Source organism: Pteronotus mesoamericanus, unplaced genomic scaffold (assembly GCF_021234165.1).
Source record: "Pteronotus mesoamericanus isolate MK-2021 breed Mesoamerican mustached bat unplaced genomic scaffold, CSHL_Meso_final contig_1108, whole genome shotgun sequence".
Taxonomy (NCBI): domain Eukaryota; kingdom Metazoa; phylum Chordata; class Mammalia; order Chiroptera; family Mormoopidae; genus Pteronotus; species Pteronotus mesoamericanus.
Window position 1 is genome coordinate 517212 of NW_026555016.1, and position 17303 is coordinate 534514.

At 43.3% G+C, this 17303-nt stretch overlaps 1 protein-coding gene and 1 pseudogene across 1 annotated transcript; both read right to left on the reverse strand.

Annotated features, from left to right (window-relative positions):
• Nucleotides 1–4738: 4738 nt before the first annotated feature.
• Nucleotides 4739–5927, reverse strand: LOC129071747 (transcription factor BTF3-like). The gene has a single exon (XM_054575049.1). The coding sequence runs from the start codon at nt 5632–5634 to the stop codon at nt 5233–5235; it is 402 nt and encodes a 133-aa protein (XP_054431024.1). The 5' UTR covers nt 5635–5927; the 3' UTR covers nt 4739–5232.
• Nucleotides 5928–14924: 8997 nt separating this feature from the next.
• LOC129072036 (uncharacterized) lies at nt 14925–15067 on the reverse strand (annotated as a pseudogene).
• Between the last annotated feature and the right edge of the window lie 2236 nt (nt 15068–17303).

The window sequence follows — 17303 nt, forward strand, 5'->3', positions numbered from 1 at the left end:
AAGAGAAGGACATTGCCAGCACCCAGAGCCCCCATAATGCTGGGGCACAGACTCCAATTTCTGGTCACAGACTCCTCCCACCCCTGTGAAGTACCCAGTATCCTGCTCTCCTGATATTTATGGGGATCATTTACTTACTTTTTCTTCATAGTCTTACCACCTAAAAATGAATCTTAAAAACAACCATTTAGGTTTACCAGAAGAAGCTTTATTGAAATAAAATTCACAAACCAAACCATTCACCAATTTGAAGTATATGATTCAGTGGTTTGGGGTATATTACATTACTAATTTTTTAAGATTGTAATAAAGTATATATAACAAAATTTTCCATTTTAACCATTTTTAGTATACAATTTAGTAGAATTAATTACATTCAGAATGTTGTGCAGCCGTTATAACTATACATTCCCAAACTTTTTCATCACCAAAACAGAAACTATATAACCATGAAGTAAAAATCTCCATTCCCACCTCTACCAGCCCCTGGTAACTTCTAATCCACTTTCTGCCTGTATGCATTTGTCTATTCTAGAAACCTTGTGTCAGTACCTTCAGTATTTGTAGGTACTTCTCTGTCTTGCTTATTTCACTTAGCATAATGTTTTCAAGGTTCATCCATATTGTAATATGTATCAGAACTTCTTCCTTTTTATGGCTTAATAATGTTCCTTTGTGTGGATATACCACATTAGTGTATCCACTTATCTACTGAGGGGCACTTAGGAGGTTTCCATCTTTGGGTGATTGTGAATAATGCACAATCATTTATTTTTTCCCATTTTTGAATGTTATACAAATGGAATCAGACAGAATGCATTTTTTATATATCTAGATTTTGAGCATGCATTCATGTTATTCTGTATACCCGTACTTCATTCATTTTCATATAGAATTCCACTTCAGAAATATACCACAATTTATCCATTATACTGTTAATGGATATTGGTTTTTCCCCAGTTTTTGGCTATTCAAATAGGGTAATATAAGAATGGTTTCTATCACATGCATTTTTATTGAGTATATTGCTAGAAGTTGAATCATTGGTCATAGAATTTCTTCAACCTAGATAATGCCAAAGTAGTTATACTGATTGAAGTACAAAGCAGTCGTTCTTACCAGCAGGGTTTGAGTTCTCTTGTTCCACATCCTCACCAACTCTTTGCCTTGGGTGTCTGTCTATTTAGCCATTCTGGTGAATTTGTGTTGAAATCTCAGTGTAGGTTTAATTTGCATTTCCATGACCATAGATGAGGTTGAGCACCTTTCTATATGTTCATTGGCCATTCGGACATCCTCTGTGAGATGCCTGCTCAAGTCTCTTGCATATTTTTATATTAGACTTTTCCTTATTAACTTGTAGTTCTTTATTCTGGATATGAACTCTTTGGCACATGTTGAAAATATCTTACTCACTCTATGGTTTACCTGTTCATTCTCTTAATAATGTCTTTGATTAAAAGATGTTCTTAAATTTAATGTACTTATTATGTTTAGTGCTTTTTCTGTTTTAAAAAAATCTTCTACACCCAGGTCACAAAGGTACTCTTCATTTTATCTTCTGAAAAGTGTCTTTGTTTTGCCTATCTCACTAAGACTAGTATGCACCTGGAGTTGATTTTTATTTATACTGGGAGGTGGGGGTCATGTTTCAGTTATGCCAGCAGCATTTTTGAAAGGACTGTCATTGTTCACTACTGTGCAGAGGGACATTCAGCAGAAAAGAAGTGTCCGTATTTGCATGGTTTTATTTCTGGATCCTCTGTTATATTATTTGTTCATCCTTGCAGAGTACAATACAGTCTGTAGCTATATAACAAAATTTGATATCGATAGAGTAAGTCCTTCCACTTTATTCTTTTTGGGGAGTGTTTAATGATCAGACACAAACGTTAGGAACAGTCTGTACAAATTTTTTATGTAAGCATTAAAAATAGAAAATCGATGTTGTTGCCATCCTTTTCTGAATAGTTATTCCAGTGACTTTCCTGTTTAGTAGTTGGCCGTAGTGTTGCCAGTCATGTGCGTGTATCTAGCACTTGAAATGTGGCTGCTCTGAATGGTAGCATGATTTAAGTGTAAAAAATAACAGATTTTGAAGACTTAGCATGAAAAAAAAAGCAAGTTATCTTAGTAACAATTTTGTGTTGCTCACATGTTGATGTGATAATTTGTATATTTTGAGCTAAATGAAATATGTTATTAAAACTAATTTCACCTGTCTCATCTTACTGTTTTAAAAATGTGACTACTAAAAAATTTTAAATTACATATGTGACTTGTATTTGTGGCTCACATTATATTCCATTTCTATTGGACAGTGTGGTAGGCTGAAAAATGGCCTCCAAAGATATCCAGGTCCTAATTATCTGGAACCTGTGAATGTTACCTTATGTGGCAAAAGAGTCTTTGAAGGTGTGACTAAGGGTATGGACAATGAGATGGGGCAGTTATCCTGGATGGTCTGGGCAGATCGCAAATGTAATCATAAAGGTCCTGATAAGAAGAAGACAGAGTAAGACATGACCACAAAAGAGGAGAAGGAACTCACTTGAGATTGGAATGATTGGTGTGGGCAACTACCAGGAGCTGGAAAAACTAGCAAAATATTCTTCCCTGGAGCCTCCAGGAGGAACCCGCCCTGCTGACTCTGGGGCTTCCTTTCTGTAAGACACGATTCTGGGGTCCGATTTCTGGAATTCTGATCTCCTCCATGAATGTAAGAAAATTAATTTTGGTTGTTTTAAGACACTAAATTTATGGTAATTTGTTACAGCAGCCATAGGATACTAATACAGACAGTGTTAATTAAAAAAAAAATTTTTTTTTTAAAGATTTTATTTACTTATTTTTAGAGAGAGAGGAAGGGAGGGAGAAAAAGAGGGAGAGAAACATGATGTGTAAGAGAAAGAGCAATCAGTGGCCCCTTTCATGCCCCCAACTGGGCCCGCAACCCAGGCATGTGCTCTGACTGGGAATCAAACCAGCAACTTTTTGGTCTGCAGGCTGGCACTCAATCTACTGAGCCACACTGGCCAGGGTCAATTTTTTTAATTTTAATATTATACACACCATATACTCAATAAAAATTTAGGCTTTAGAGCACACTATGAACGTTAATAGGAAAAACTAGACTACCAGTACCAAGGTGTGAAGGATAGCTCATCATTCTGAGAGGAAGATCCAAGACCAGAGTAAAGTTGTGTTTAAGAGACAATTCTACTGACCACCTGGGTGTATATCCAGAACTTGTACACCTCAATAATAAGAAAACAAACAACGCAATCAAAAAAGGGCAAAAAAAAAAAAATGAATAAACATTTCACATAAAAAAGATATAAAAATAGTTAATAAGCAAGTGAAAAGATGCTTAATATCATTAGTGGTTAGGGACCTGCAAATCAAAACCACAAGAAGCTACCATTAAAATGGCTCTAATTAAGCCCTGACTGGTTTGGCTTGGTTGGTTGGGCATTGTCCCACAAGACAAAGGGTCCCTGGTTTGGTCCCGGGTCTGTCCCTGGTCAGGACATATCAATGTTTCTGTCTCTTTCTCCCTCCCTTTCCTTCTCTCTAAAAATGAGTAAATAAAATCTTGAAAACAAAACTTAAAATGCCTATAATTAAAAAGACAGACAAATGTTGGCAAGGTTGTAGAAAAACGGGAAGCCTCGGATGTTGCTGGTAGGAATAAAAAAAATGGAACAGTCTCTTTGAAAAACTGGCAGTTCCTCAAAAGATTAACCATACACTTACCATGACCTAGCAATTTCAACCTTTGGTATCTACCCAAGATAAATGAAAACATATACCACATAAGAACTTGCACACAAATATTCTTAGCAACATTATCATAACCAAAATAGAAATGAACTTGGAAACATCCTAAGGGCTATCAACTGGAGAATGGATAGGAAAAAATGTGGTATGTCCATACAATGGAATACAATTAAAAGGAACAAAATACAAATACATGCTATGGCACGGATGAATATCAAAAACATTATGCCCCGTGAAAGAAGTCAGACTCAAGAGACCTCATATTGTATGATTCTGTGTATATGAAATATCCAGAAAAGGCTAAGCCATAGAGACTGAGAGTAGGTTAGTGGCTGCCTGGGGTAGAAGAGGGGGAACAGGGTTAAGATTTAATGTTTTGATAGATCTTATTAAGATGATGAAAATGTTTTAAAACTGATTTATGGCAATGGTTACACAGCTTGGTAAATTTACTGAAAGTTTTGAATTGTATACTTAAATTGCATGATATGCAGAGTATACTTCAATAAAGTTATTTTAAAAACATGGATATAGAAGGTAGACCATTTAAAATGTCTAAGAAATGTTAAATGCATGATTAGAATTCTAAATTGTCATTGGTTTATGCTTTGTATTTCATCAAAATTTGTTTGTCTGTTATAAAAACTACCCTCTCTCCTGACTATGGAATGTTAAGTTTACACTCAAGGTAATAAAGTCTCCCTTAATTCAATTTACGGTTGTTCAGAAAAATCATCAGCTTCATAAAAATTTAAATTTATCTAAATTTGTAAAAAAGAATAGAGTGAGGTAGAATTTCCTCCTTGAAAATTTGTTTTTAGGTTTTTAGCTACTAAAAACTTAAAATTTTGTTTCTAGGGCTACTGAAAACAAACTTTTTAAGAAGTAGTTTATAGACTATTTTGCAGGGAGGTACAAGGACTGCTGATAAACCTGCTGTAAAACAGGCCCCCCAGCTTGCTGTGCGCCCAAGTGAGGCCCCTCCATTTCCAGTGTTGGTTTCTGCAGCGGGCTTCTTCTTCCTCTCCTCCTCTTTCCTTTTCTTCAAGATAGTCTTCCTATCCCAGTCTCAGTTTGTTTTCTTAAATTTAACTCTTTCTCTTGCTTTTGTTTCCTTTTTATCTTGTTTAGACATTTATGTTATACTACCATGTTAAATCTTTAATAATAAAATTCCATCAAAGATTATCTGTAATATTACATGCTGTGATTAGCTTTCTACAAACAACTTTGCTGTGTCCAAATCAGTGTCAATGAAATAAAAAATAAAATAAAAACTTAAAACAAAAAACTATACTAGGCAAAGAACTTTATTAACCTTGGTTTCAAACTTTATTCCTAGGCTTTTTCAGTTAATTGGCTGCAAAGAATGATTTCTGTATAAGCAAAAACTGAAACGAGCTGCAGTGTCCAAGGGGCTAAGGCCTAAAAATATTAGAGATCGAGATTTTATCAGATCCATAAACAAAATTTGAAAAGGCAGCTCCCAGTAACTTCCTCAAGTGTATCTCCTCCCAAAGTTGACTCAATTCGGTTTGCTTCTTTCTTGGAAACCTCATCGACATTCTCCACAAGATCTGGAATTTCATCATCATCATCCTCTCCTGTAGCAAGCGGTGGTTTTCCATGCACAGACTGTTTGGGCAGAGCTTCAGCCAGTCTCCTTAAACTAGCCAGGCTGTCTGCACCACGCCGGCTTAAGACGCCGGGCAGCATTTCTGTCGGCTGCTTTCCCTCAGCGTGGCCTGTGACGGTGAAAGTGTTCGCTGCCAGCGATGCCTGGCCTTTAGGGTTGTTAAAGTGGATCACTCTTCCTTGGTTTGTGAACATATTTACCTCTTCAATACCAGACATATTGTTTACCCCTAACTTCTTTAAGAAGAACTGAAGATTTTTATCATCTGCGGTAGCTGTTCTGGGAACCACCTTCTTTCAGCGAGCAGTGCCTTTCCCATCAACGTGCACTTGTGCCTGCAGTTCTGCGAGTTTCTCTTGGTCCATGATAGTTTCTCTCATCTTGCTGGAGAGAAAACGGGGCTGCGCAGGGGACCAGGGCTGGTGCTCAGGGGGTCTTTGGCAGACCAGCTGAGAATAAGCGCACACAGACAAGTTGCTTAGCTTCAACTTTTACAGGGCAACCTCTCTCATTGCTGAGGACCTTTAACTCTCTTTCAGTGGAACTGGTTTTTGGAAAACTGCAGAATGAGAGCTAAGGCCCAGGCATGAAGCTGGTGGCTTAGGAGGGAAGGAAGATGCCTCTAAGCAGTAGAGTCCTTGAGATTTTCTGTGCACACAATCGCATCCATTGTGAATATCAACAGTTTTGCTTCTTCATTCTACTCCCTTTGGCTTTTATTTCTTTTTCGTTTGTACTACTCTGGATAACCTCCAAGTAATGTTGACGGAAGTGGGGTGAGAGGGCATCCTGACCTTGTCTGTCTTGTTCCTGGTGTGGGAGCCAGGCTCCAAGCCGGCCTCCAGTGATTCCTGCCGGCTGGAGTCTACCCTTGTGCAGTACCTCCTCTAATTGTTTATGTGACCAGTACCTTCTCTAATTGTTTATGTGACCAGCTGAGCACAGCAAAAATGATGGCACGTCACTCCTAAGTCGAAGTCATAAAAGACATAGTGGCATCTGCCTCTCTCTCTTACAAACTAGTTCTAGGGAAGCCAGCCACTCCCTTGTGAGCAGAGGTACACGTAGTTAGAAACTGAGGACTCCAGCTGGTGACTAGTGCAGAACCAAGGCCTCCTGCTGACAGCCGCGTGAGTGACTTTGTGGGAACTTCTGGCCCCAGTCAAGCCTTCAGGTGACCATAGTCCCAGCTGATTTCCACACTCAACCTCACGAGAGCCTCTGGGCCAGAGCCATTCAGTTAAGCCACTTCCAAATTCCTAATGCACAGAATCTATGAGATGTTTATTGTTTGAATCCACTAAAGTGTTGAAGTAACTTGCTACACAACAGTAAATCAAATCACTTCACTAAGCTCAAAGGAAAAGCTTTCGATGTTTTAGCAGTAATAATGATGTTTGCTCTTGGTGCTTTGTATTTATCTTTCATTACATTAAGAAAATCCTCTTTTATTCCTAGTTTGCTAAGAGTTTATATCATAAGTATGTTGAATTTTATTAAATAGTTTTCCTGCAGCTATTGAAATAGTGTATGATTTTTTTAATTTGGTTTGTTAATGTAAAAAATTCATTAATTGATTTTTTTAAAAAGTTAAGCTTAGCTTGCATTACTGAAATAATAATAAACACAACTTGGACAAGATGTATCATTCTTTGTTATATATTGCTAGATTCAACTTCCTGATATTTATTTAGACTTTTTGTGTCATTGTTCATAAATGAGATTTACCTGTAATTACTCTTCCTCATATTTTGTTTTGTGGTTTTTATGAGATGGTAAGTCAGGTGAGGTCACAGGAGGAGAGGCTCAGGGAAACAAAAAAGTTTATTACACTCACAGGTCCTAGAGACAGAAGGTCACGACATGTTGTGGCACAGGGCCAGGCCTGAGAGACTCCAGGGTGGTCAGAAGACAGGGATGTGGGAGGACATGCCTACTGATTTTAGAGAGAGGGTAAGAGAAGAGGGGGGGGGGAGAGAAATATCGATATAAGAGAGAAACATTCATCAACTACCCGCTCCTTCCATATTTGCTCTCACTGGGAATTGAACCCATGGCCTTTGGATTTACGGGACAATCAATGCTCCAACCAATTGAGCCACACCAGCCAGGACTGCTTTTACTATTTTTCCTTTGTCCTTGGTTTTCTGCAGTTTCACTATAAGGTGTAAGGTCATGCTTTGGGTGGATTTTGTTGTTTCATCCTGTTTTGTTTAATCCTGCTTAGGATTTGTTGGTTTCTTAAATATATGATTTGGTGTGTTTCATCAATTCTGGAAAATTTTCGGACATTTTCCTTCAACTCTTGCCTATGTTCATTCTTTCCTTTCTTTATGGGACTCAGTTTAACTCTTTTCATCATGACATCCATGTCTCTTACGCACTCCTCTGCATTTTCCATCTTTTTACTCCATTATGTGTCATTCTGGATATTTGCTTGTGATCTATATTCCAGTCCATTAACTTTGGTTTCTGCTATTTCTTTTTTCTTTTCTTTTTTTAAAAGATTTTATGTCCCATTTTTATTTGAAAAATAAGGAATTTATTACATATCATTTTTCAAACCTGACAATTTTGGGGTGAAGCATATTAGACCAGCTAAGATGCTACCTAATATATCTAATCATGTCTGTCGGGTAATTGGCCTTTTGTTATGCATGACTTCACTTCAGAATTGTAGCTCCCGTGACTATTGGCTTCACTAATCTTGGAGCCAGTGGTCCAGCCTTGAGTTGCGCCAAGCATCTTACATACCCTGGTCTCTGGTCTCCCGCAAAGGCGGGGCAGAGCGGGCCAGAAACGCCCTAGGAGAGACCGGGGAAGGAGGCCTGGGAGAGAACTGAGAGAGCCGCCGGCAGGATCCGGTGCTGATCCATCCCCGACACGGCAGCAGCCGTCCTGCTCAGGCAGACCTAAGTCTTCTGCTATTTCTAATCTGCAGCTACAACTGTCTGTTTCTTAATTTTGGTTATTTTAGTTTTAAATTCCAGAACTTACATTTTTTTACCTTTAAGTTTGTTATATCATTTTTCAAAGTTTCCAGTTCCTAGCCAAATTTTCCATTCTTGCCTTTTATTTCTTGAGCATAACAAACATAATTGTTTTATAATCTATGCTAATAATTCCATATCTGGAAACCCTACGAGTCTATTTCTATTTTCTATTGTATCTAATGTTCTTATTCATGCTCTCTTATATCCTCGAGTTATCTTTGTGTGCTAGAAATTGTTTTTGAAAAATTATTTATAGAAATGCCATGGCCCTCAAGATAATATTGTCTTCCTCTAAAGAGAACTTATTTTTTTGTTGGCTCTAAAGGGCACTAGCAATTGAGAACCATCTTAAATCAAGTTCGGGGCTTGATATCTTCAGGGTCACTCTTACACCTAGCATGCACCCCTTTAACATCACACCCAAAGCAGAGAAATGCTCGCTAAGTTCCTCATTCTTGGCAGGACTCTGACTCTGGAATTTCACCCTAGCTCCTTGAGGCTGCCAGAATTGCAGCTCATACTTTTTCAGAACAAAATCCCCGAGGCACAAGCAGCCTTCAGGGAAGGCTTTGCTTCTCCACCCTCCCACCCTCTTCAGTATCTCAGCATATCAACTCAGGAATCCTCAACTCTTGTTACTTCTCTGATGTTTTTAAGATGACTCTTTTAGTTTTTAAAAAAGTTTTGATTGGTGTGAGGATTTGTTTGAATCAGCTAGGCTTCCCTATCCAGAAATGGTGGTCCCTTTCACCCTCAACTGAGGGGTCTTCAAAGAAGGTAGGGTCCTCACTGTGCTATGGGGTAAATGATGACTGGTCGACATCAATCATGGCAGTCCTTCCTCTTTGCTCATCTGAGGTGGGCATGTAATTCACTTTGGGCCCAAAAGGCATTTTTTTTTTTTAGTTCCGACCCAGTTTGTGGCAACACGGCTGAATGCACCAAGAAGGTGGGAATGATCGGTAACTATGAGGCTTGTTATGGCACCTCCCTCAGGAAAATGGTGAAGAAAATTGAGATCAGCCAGCACGCCAAGTACACTTGCTCCTATGGCGAAACCAAGATGAAGAGATGAGCTGTGAGGATCTAGCACTGTGGTTCCTGCGCGGAAACTGTCACTGGCGGTGCCTGAACCAACAACCCCACTTCTGCCCTCACAGTAAAGTCTGTCATCAGAAGACTGAAGCAATTGAAAGACCAGTAAAAGCTCCACAATTTGAAACATTACTAGCTTATAATAAACAGATTATTTTTGTTTGTTTGTTTAAAAAAAGGACCTGGCTGGTGTGATTCAGTGGATTGAGTGCCAGCCTGCAAACCAAAGGGTTGCCGGTTCAGTTCCCACTCAGGGCACATGCTTGGGTCGTGGGCCAAGTTTCCAGTTGGGGGCGCATGAGAGAGGCAGCTGGTGGAGTCTCTCACACACCAATGTTTCTCTCCTTCTCTTTCTCCCTGCCCTCCCACTAAAAATAAATAAATAAAATGTATATATTTTTAAAAATGCACTTCTTTCCATTTTTGTGGGAACTTGTCAATGACTTTTTGTGCCCTTTTGAAAGAGAGCTGTTTGGGAACCAGTACCCTGTCTCTTCTCTTTGTTTTGGGATGATGTTATGTAAGAAAGTCACACTTGAAACTGTGGTAACCCTAACTGAGGTTGAAAAATGGCTGAGGGAAAAGAAAGTTGAAGAGATGTCAACTCATGGCTCTTGATATTGTTGATCCACTCAAAAACCCTGGAGCCCTTTGCTTTCAGGATTCTTAAGAAAATAATAAACATCTTCATGGTTTCAATGTTTAGTTTTCTGTTTTTGCAGCCCAAAGCATTCCTAACTGACATATCATCCTTTAAGACTCAGCTTTTTTTAAAAGATTTTACTTATTTTTAGAGAGAGCAGAAGGGAGGGGGAAAGAGAGGGAGAGAAACATCAATCGGTTGCCTCTTACATGCGCCCTGATTGGGGTCTGAACGTGCAACCCAGGCCTGTGAACACGGAATGGAACTGGAGACCTTTTGCTTTGCAGAAGGGTGCCCAACTAACTGAGCCACACAAGTCAGGGCAAGATTCAGCTTTAAATGTTACTTGCTCAGGGAGGCCTTCCTGAACCTCTCAGATCAACATATTTGATAACTACTTTCATCATATTTGTAATTATTTGTGGAATGATAGCCTTTCTCTCCGGACTGTAGCTCCATGAGAACAGACATCATGGTAAGTATCCCAGAGCCCAGCCCCGTGCCAGGCATGGTAGCCTCTAAAAAATGCCCCAATAAACAAATAAATAAAAGGGTCAAGAACACAAGTGGAGGGAGAAACTGGATTAAAAATTCAGAGGATGTCAATTAAAATATGAGCAACTGTGCTTTTTTTAACACACAAAAATTTTTAAGGCTCAAAGAATCATTAAAAAAGGGCTGAATGGCCATTCAGAGAACAGGGGTGTGTGTGTGTAACCTCACAGACATTTCGTGTCTTTAGCACGACTTTTTCTTTTTTCTTTCCTTTTGATTCAAACTGGCCTCGTCCAGCACCCTGACTCACCTGCCTCCTCCTCCCTTGCATGTTCACTCCTTTAATCTTTGAGCCCTTACTGCAACGAGGTTCTGATCGCATCACATAGTCTTAGGAACAAAGCCTCAGGTCTATGGATCCCAGAGACAGAATTTCAGTCAAACAACAGATAACATCTACTCCTCAGTTGTATTTCAGCTCCAGGGCCAGAAAAGCAGCAAAATCTGATGAAGCAACACCATGGCTGACGTCAGGGCCAGATAAACTGATTAACGACCCCTCTAGCACTGACCAATCAGGAGAGACCACAACCCTAACACCCTTAATCACCATGATTAATGAGTTTTTCCTTGCATAACCAAACGATTTCCTGGAAGCCATCGGGAGCCAGGTCTTGGAGCAGTAGCTCACCTGTGACTCTGGGCGTGGACCACTTCCTGAAAATAAACCCTTTCTTTGCTACAAGCTCCTGCTTGTGTCTTATCCGGCTCTGATGCGCACAGGCAAATGGACCCTTTTAGTCTGGTAACAATTCACCTGGTACAAGTAAGAGGTGCCAAGCAGTGTTAAGGACCCACTGGGGACTAGGAACCTTAAATGTACATGAGCGTACATCAGTAGAATTACAAGATTTCCTCCAGCAGCGTTCTGCTGCCTGGGTGTGGAAGGAGAGTTGGGTAATGAGACTGATCTGGAGACAGGGGCCCTCAGGACAGGTTGCTTTCTGTTCTGTTCTCTGGCAAAGTAAATAAAGGTAGACATAGAATTTTGTTTCCACTCTCTCAATAAATGAAACCTTCAGAACACAAAGGCTGGCCTTGTCTTTTGCAGACTGGAGAATATCTCTTGACTGAAGCCCTTACCCAAGAAGATTTCGCCTTCACCCCCTTGCCATGGGAAGACTTGACAGGGATCTGTGTATTTCCTAAAGTGTGTACAAATTGTGTGTGTGCACATGTGCATTTTTCTGGGGAGAGTGTCCACAGCTTCCACCAGATTCTCAAGGGGCGCTGTCATCCAGAAAGGCAAGACCCCTCACCTGGGGTTGGCTCCTAGCCATGGACCACTGCATGGCTCCACTGTGTGGCTCCGGCTGGACTGATGGGTAGCCGCGGCCCTGCTTATTGACAAGAGGTGGAGGAACAGCTGTAGATGTACTGACTCCAGGGTTCAAGAGGCCTCTGCTGGGCCTCTTGGCTCCTCAGTTTTCTCTTTTCTAAAAAAGGGGAATGATAACTGCAGTCCCTTATTGCAGAGGACCATTGTAAAGATTAAATGACTTAATACATGTAAACACTTAGGACCATGCCTGGCACGTAGTAAGGGATGATTTTTATCATAACTAGTGACTGGTGATGTGTCAAGAGATACATTCAAAGAAAGCATAGTAGCAGCTTATTATGCAAAAAACATAATCCAGGCATTCTCTGCCCTCTGATAAGTACTTTGTGAGCCTGGGCAAGTTTCTTAACTGCTCTGTGCCTCAGTTTTCTCATCTGTAATATGGAATGATAATAGTAACTATCTCATCGGATTGTTGCATGCGTTCTATGCAGGGACAGGGTAGTGACAGAAACTCACTAAATGCTGGTATTATTGTTGTTGTTGTTGTTGTTGCCTAGGTGATAATAATAATTTCCTACGGCTCCTCATTTTGATGAGCGGCCCTTTCCAGCTCGTTCCCACAGCCTTTCTTCTCAAAGAAATCTTCACAACCTACAGTCACCTTCACACATGCTGTCTGCCTCACAGCGGCTCTCCGGGGTGCAGAATTGAGACCCAGGAGAGTAAGTGGCTAAGCCTCAGGCCCCTCCACCTGCGCCCTTCCTCACAGTGTCTCCTTCCAAGAGTCTCCCCCTCGTTTTTCCTTTGCTACTTGTGAAATTCCACACTGACCACAAAGCCGTCCTACTCTCCCTCATCCGCTTCCCTGTGCTGACCCAGGGCAGTCTCACCTCTTCATTAGACTGCAGACTCCCAGGTGCGGGCCTGCCCAGTTCTATTCCTTTTTTTTTTTTTTTTTTAAACATTTCTTAATTTTTTCCATTTATTTTTTTTTTTAGAGAGAGGGTAAAGAAGGGAGAAGGAGTGGGAGAGAAACCCAACGTGAGAGAGAAACATTGATTGGTTGCCTCTCATAGGAACACTGACCAGGGACCAAAGCCACAACCCAGGCATCTGACCTGACCGCGAATTGAAACTGTTACACCCCCATCCCCGCCCCGCTCTTCGGGATGATGCCCAACCAACTGGGCCACACCAGTCAGGGCAGTCCTATTCCTTTCACTGAATCTATCGCCATTCTTTGCACAGAGAATGGCTTCTCTAGAGAGCTGCTGAATGAAGGAAATTAAATACTGGACAATCCCACTACTGCAAAGCATGCATATGTTGGAAGGAAGTAAGGAGGAGTCGCTGAAGGCAGTGCAGAGTACGAGACTGACCACACAGTCTGAACACACTAGGCCGTGTAGAAAAATAGAACTCTGATCCACAACCTACAGAGCCCTGCCCAGGAAACCAACTCAGGAATTGAGACTATCTCTAGTAACAATCCAGAAAGCTAAACAATAACTTCTGGAACAATTGGCTCAACATGGCCAGGACTTGATGAATAACTGACGGCTTCCCTAATTTTCATCCCCATTTCAACTTAGAATCAACCAGAGAAAGCCAAATATGCACCCGCAGCCAGTCCTACAGGACACCAGGCTTCTAGCTAGCCTGCCAACAGGCCCCGGCGCCAACAGCCCCCGAGGAGGGCAGGCCTGAAGCGTCCCTGTTTCCACTACAGGGCTTCCCACGCCGACTGTCAAAACGTGAGTGCCCATGGTGGCTCCCTTACGACAGCAAGTTCTGAATAAACAGCCTTTGCTCTCCTCATTTGGTTGGTCTTTGTTTATTTCTAGAAAGCCCAGGCATGAAAGGGTAGTGAGCAGAGACCCAGAAAGTCCTCCATCAGTTCCCTGGTTCCCCTGGGGTGGAGCTCTGAGCCCTCAGACAACATGGTTGCTGGCCGCTCCACTGGAAACGCTGATCAGACTTTGGACTCAGTTGAGCGAGAGCAGAAGCCAAATTGACTCAGATTAAATCCCCCAGGCATGAAATCATAAAAAGAGTTTTTGTTCAATGCTGATTGGGAGGGAGGAGCTCCAGAGATCTGGGAAAGGGTAGGACAGCTGGGACTAGAGAAATGAGGGAAAGAAAAGAACTTTGCCTGGAGCGGGAGCCTGGAGCGGCCTTGGTGGGATGGAGGAGTTAAAGATTATTATCTAACCTGCACCAAGATTCTTTACTCAATCCACAGATATTTGCTGAGTGCACTTACTCTATTGATTAATTTGCAGATATCGATTACATTTGCTCAATCTGCAGACATTGAGTGCGTTTACTCAATCCCCAAGTGCTGAGTGCATTTACTCAATCCACAGGCATTTGCTGAGTGTGTAGTGTGTGCCCGACACTGTTTTAGGTGTGACGTGACCAGCAAGGCCACCGACATTGTGGGAGAAGACAGACAATAAATGACTAAACCCGTAGGTTCATGTCAGAAGCGGTAAGTCCCCTTAGGAAAATAAAGTAGGAAGAAGTGATAGAAAGAAGGGAACCAGGGGGTGGGGGCACAAGCTTTAGGAAGCATGACACTTGAGCTGACACCAGAAGGAAACAGCAATGCAACTATCAGGGGACACTGTTTCCCAGACAGAAGGACTAGCTAATGCAAAAGCCGGAGGTGGAACCAGGTTTGACATGTTCAGTAAGGAAGAGAAAGAAGGCTGGTGTGGCGAGAGCAGTATGATCAGCCGGCAGCAGCGGTGGCCTGGGGCCAGGAGGGAGGCTCAGGTCAGACAATGCACCTCGGGCCTTCCAGGACATGTTACAGGTTTAGGTTTTGCCCTGGCCCAGTGGCTCAGTTGGTTGGAGTGTCACCCCCAACACCGAAAGGTTGAGGGTCTGATCCCGGGCAGGGCACAGACCTGACTTGTGAGTTCGATCCCCAACAATGTTTCTCTCTCTTATCAATTTTTTTTTCTCTCTCTCCCTTCCTCTCTCTCTAGAATCAATAAACGTGTTCTCGGGAGAGGATTTGAAACTGGTAAGAATAGATACTACACTTGATCTTAGCCAAAAGGCCAAGAAGTGATCGGGAGAGGATTTTCAAAAATTAAACATATTCTTTTAAAGTTTAGATTTTATTCTAAATATAATAGGAAATAATTGAGAGAAGGCACTGAATGACAGGCCTGCCCTAGCTGTTTTGTCAAGGCCTTAGATGAGCTTTTTCCCTGAGATGCTGTGAAGCCCCCGGGAGTTGGGGGTGTGTGTACTGGGGGGTGTTCGGTGGCAGACTCAGTTGGTATAAGCCACACCAGAATCCCTTGCTGAGTAGGATGAAGTGTGTGAAATCCACTAAAATTGTACACTATCTTTGTGTGTGTGTGTACTACCTTTTAGGGAAGAACCCAGAGCTTTTTTAGACTCAGAGGAGTTTCTGTGAGCAAAAGTAGATAGAAAAGGAGAGTATTGATCTGTCTGCTTGCATGTGCCTGCGCCAGTTAGTAAGGACACACAGATGTTGCCTGGAAGGAGGGGGCGGGGGGAGGGAGACACTTTCCACTGCGTGCCACATGCACATGCTTTTCCTATTTTTAAAAACCCGCTTCAGTGTAAAGGACTGAAGCTGGAAAGGAATGATGGCTGGGGAAGAAGGTGCAAAAGTCTTGGTGTGGCCAGGGGTGGAGCAGTGACAAACACGCTGGTCCTCACTTGACCCACCCCACCCCTAACCTGTGCTCACAAGCCTCACTCTCAAGGGCTTGTCTCAGAGAGGCAGGCGTGCTTGGCGGAGGAGGCTGGGGGGCGGGGGGCCCACGTCTCGCTGAGTGCCAAGTCCACAGATAGCTGTGCTGCCCAGCGAGTGCCAAGTGCTCTGCTCCAAGAGAGTGGCTGGAACAGAGCCCCTGGAGCTGCCCTCTGCTCGGGTCCCTGAAGCCACTGCCTTCCTCTGCCTACACCCCCGTCCCCTCTGAGCCCTCACATTCCTGCAGGGAAGCCCGGGCCTCCTCATCACAGCGCCCCGCCAGCCCCGCAAGGAGCTCAGGGCTCAGACTTGAATGCATCTCTCCACTGCTTCTATGGAGGGTCCATTCCCAAAGTCTTGGTTGGTCATTTTGCTTGGAATAAAAGTTCCTCTCGCTCAGCCTGGTCTCCGTGCCCAGTCCTAGCCGGGCAGATGGAGGCTGAGATGGGCATGTTTTCTCTAATCCCCTCCAGAATCTTGGCTTTGATTTGCTTTGCCTCCCCACAAATAGGTCTGGACTGGCCTCCAGGACCCACCTGTTCTCAGCAATCAGCCAGAAGGCAAGGACCCCCCTCCCTGAGGTGCTCAGATCCCCAGTAATCCGGGGACACGAGTCAGGGAGTGGAGTCAGCTGCTGATGACAGGTCTCTGGCAGGGTGCAGAGCAGGCCGGGACCTCGCGGTCCCGCCTGGGAGAGGGTGCTGCTCAATCAGACCACAGAGCTGCCCTCCCACTGTGGAACGATGGAAACCTTTCAGCAGCTTCCTCTTGGGCTGTGGGCACAGGCACTCACAGTTGCATAGCCAAATAGCCAAACAGAACTCCACCGTCAGTCATCTAACTCTCGACTAAGTCGCGCTACCAGCTAATATTTGTGGGGACTTACTGTGCGCCAGGCACTGCTGCACTGACACTATGTGTTACCATCTCATTTAAACCCCACAGAACCCCGAGGCGGTGGCATGGTGACACCCCTTTTTCACGCAGCCAGTCAGCCAGGGAGCTGCGATGTAACCCCAAGCATTCTGGAAATACTGTGCTAATAGTTGCTCGTGGATAAAAACAAAGTGACTTGCAGGAGGGCCCCAGTCTTGCACCACATGGGTCCCATCTGGGGCCCAGCAACCGGAGAACAGAAGTGCAGACCCTGACCGGCCTGCACACTGCGATCTGAGCACAATGTGGGGCACCTGTGGCCTGGAGATGGGACACCGGCTCCTGTGCTCTGCTCTCCTGGACCTTGTGGCCCCAGCTCACGACCTCCTGGGGCAAGGGGGGGTTTCCTCTGTAACATAGGGGATGGCCTGCACCTCCCCAGCCCTCCCAGCTCCAGAGAGCTGCGGTTACTTTGGATAAAGGTGTGAGCCCCTCCTGCTGGGATGCTGCACGTGAAGATGCTGACTGAGCCTGCCAACCCTCTCCTCGCCCCAGAGTGCTCGGGGAAGGCGCTGGGGAGCTGCTGGGCCAGGGGCCTGGAGGCCTGGCTTCTGGCTCCGGTTCTGCTTCTCCTCCTGCCTCAGCGTTCTCATCGGATCAATGAAAGCTGTGGTCAGCAGGCTGCCCCACTTTATGGGGCTTTA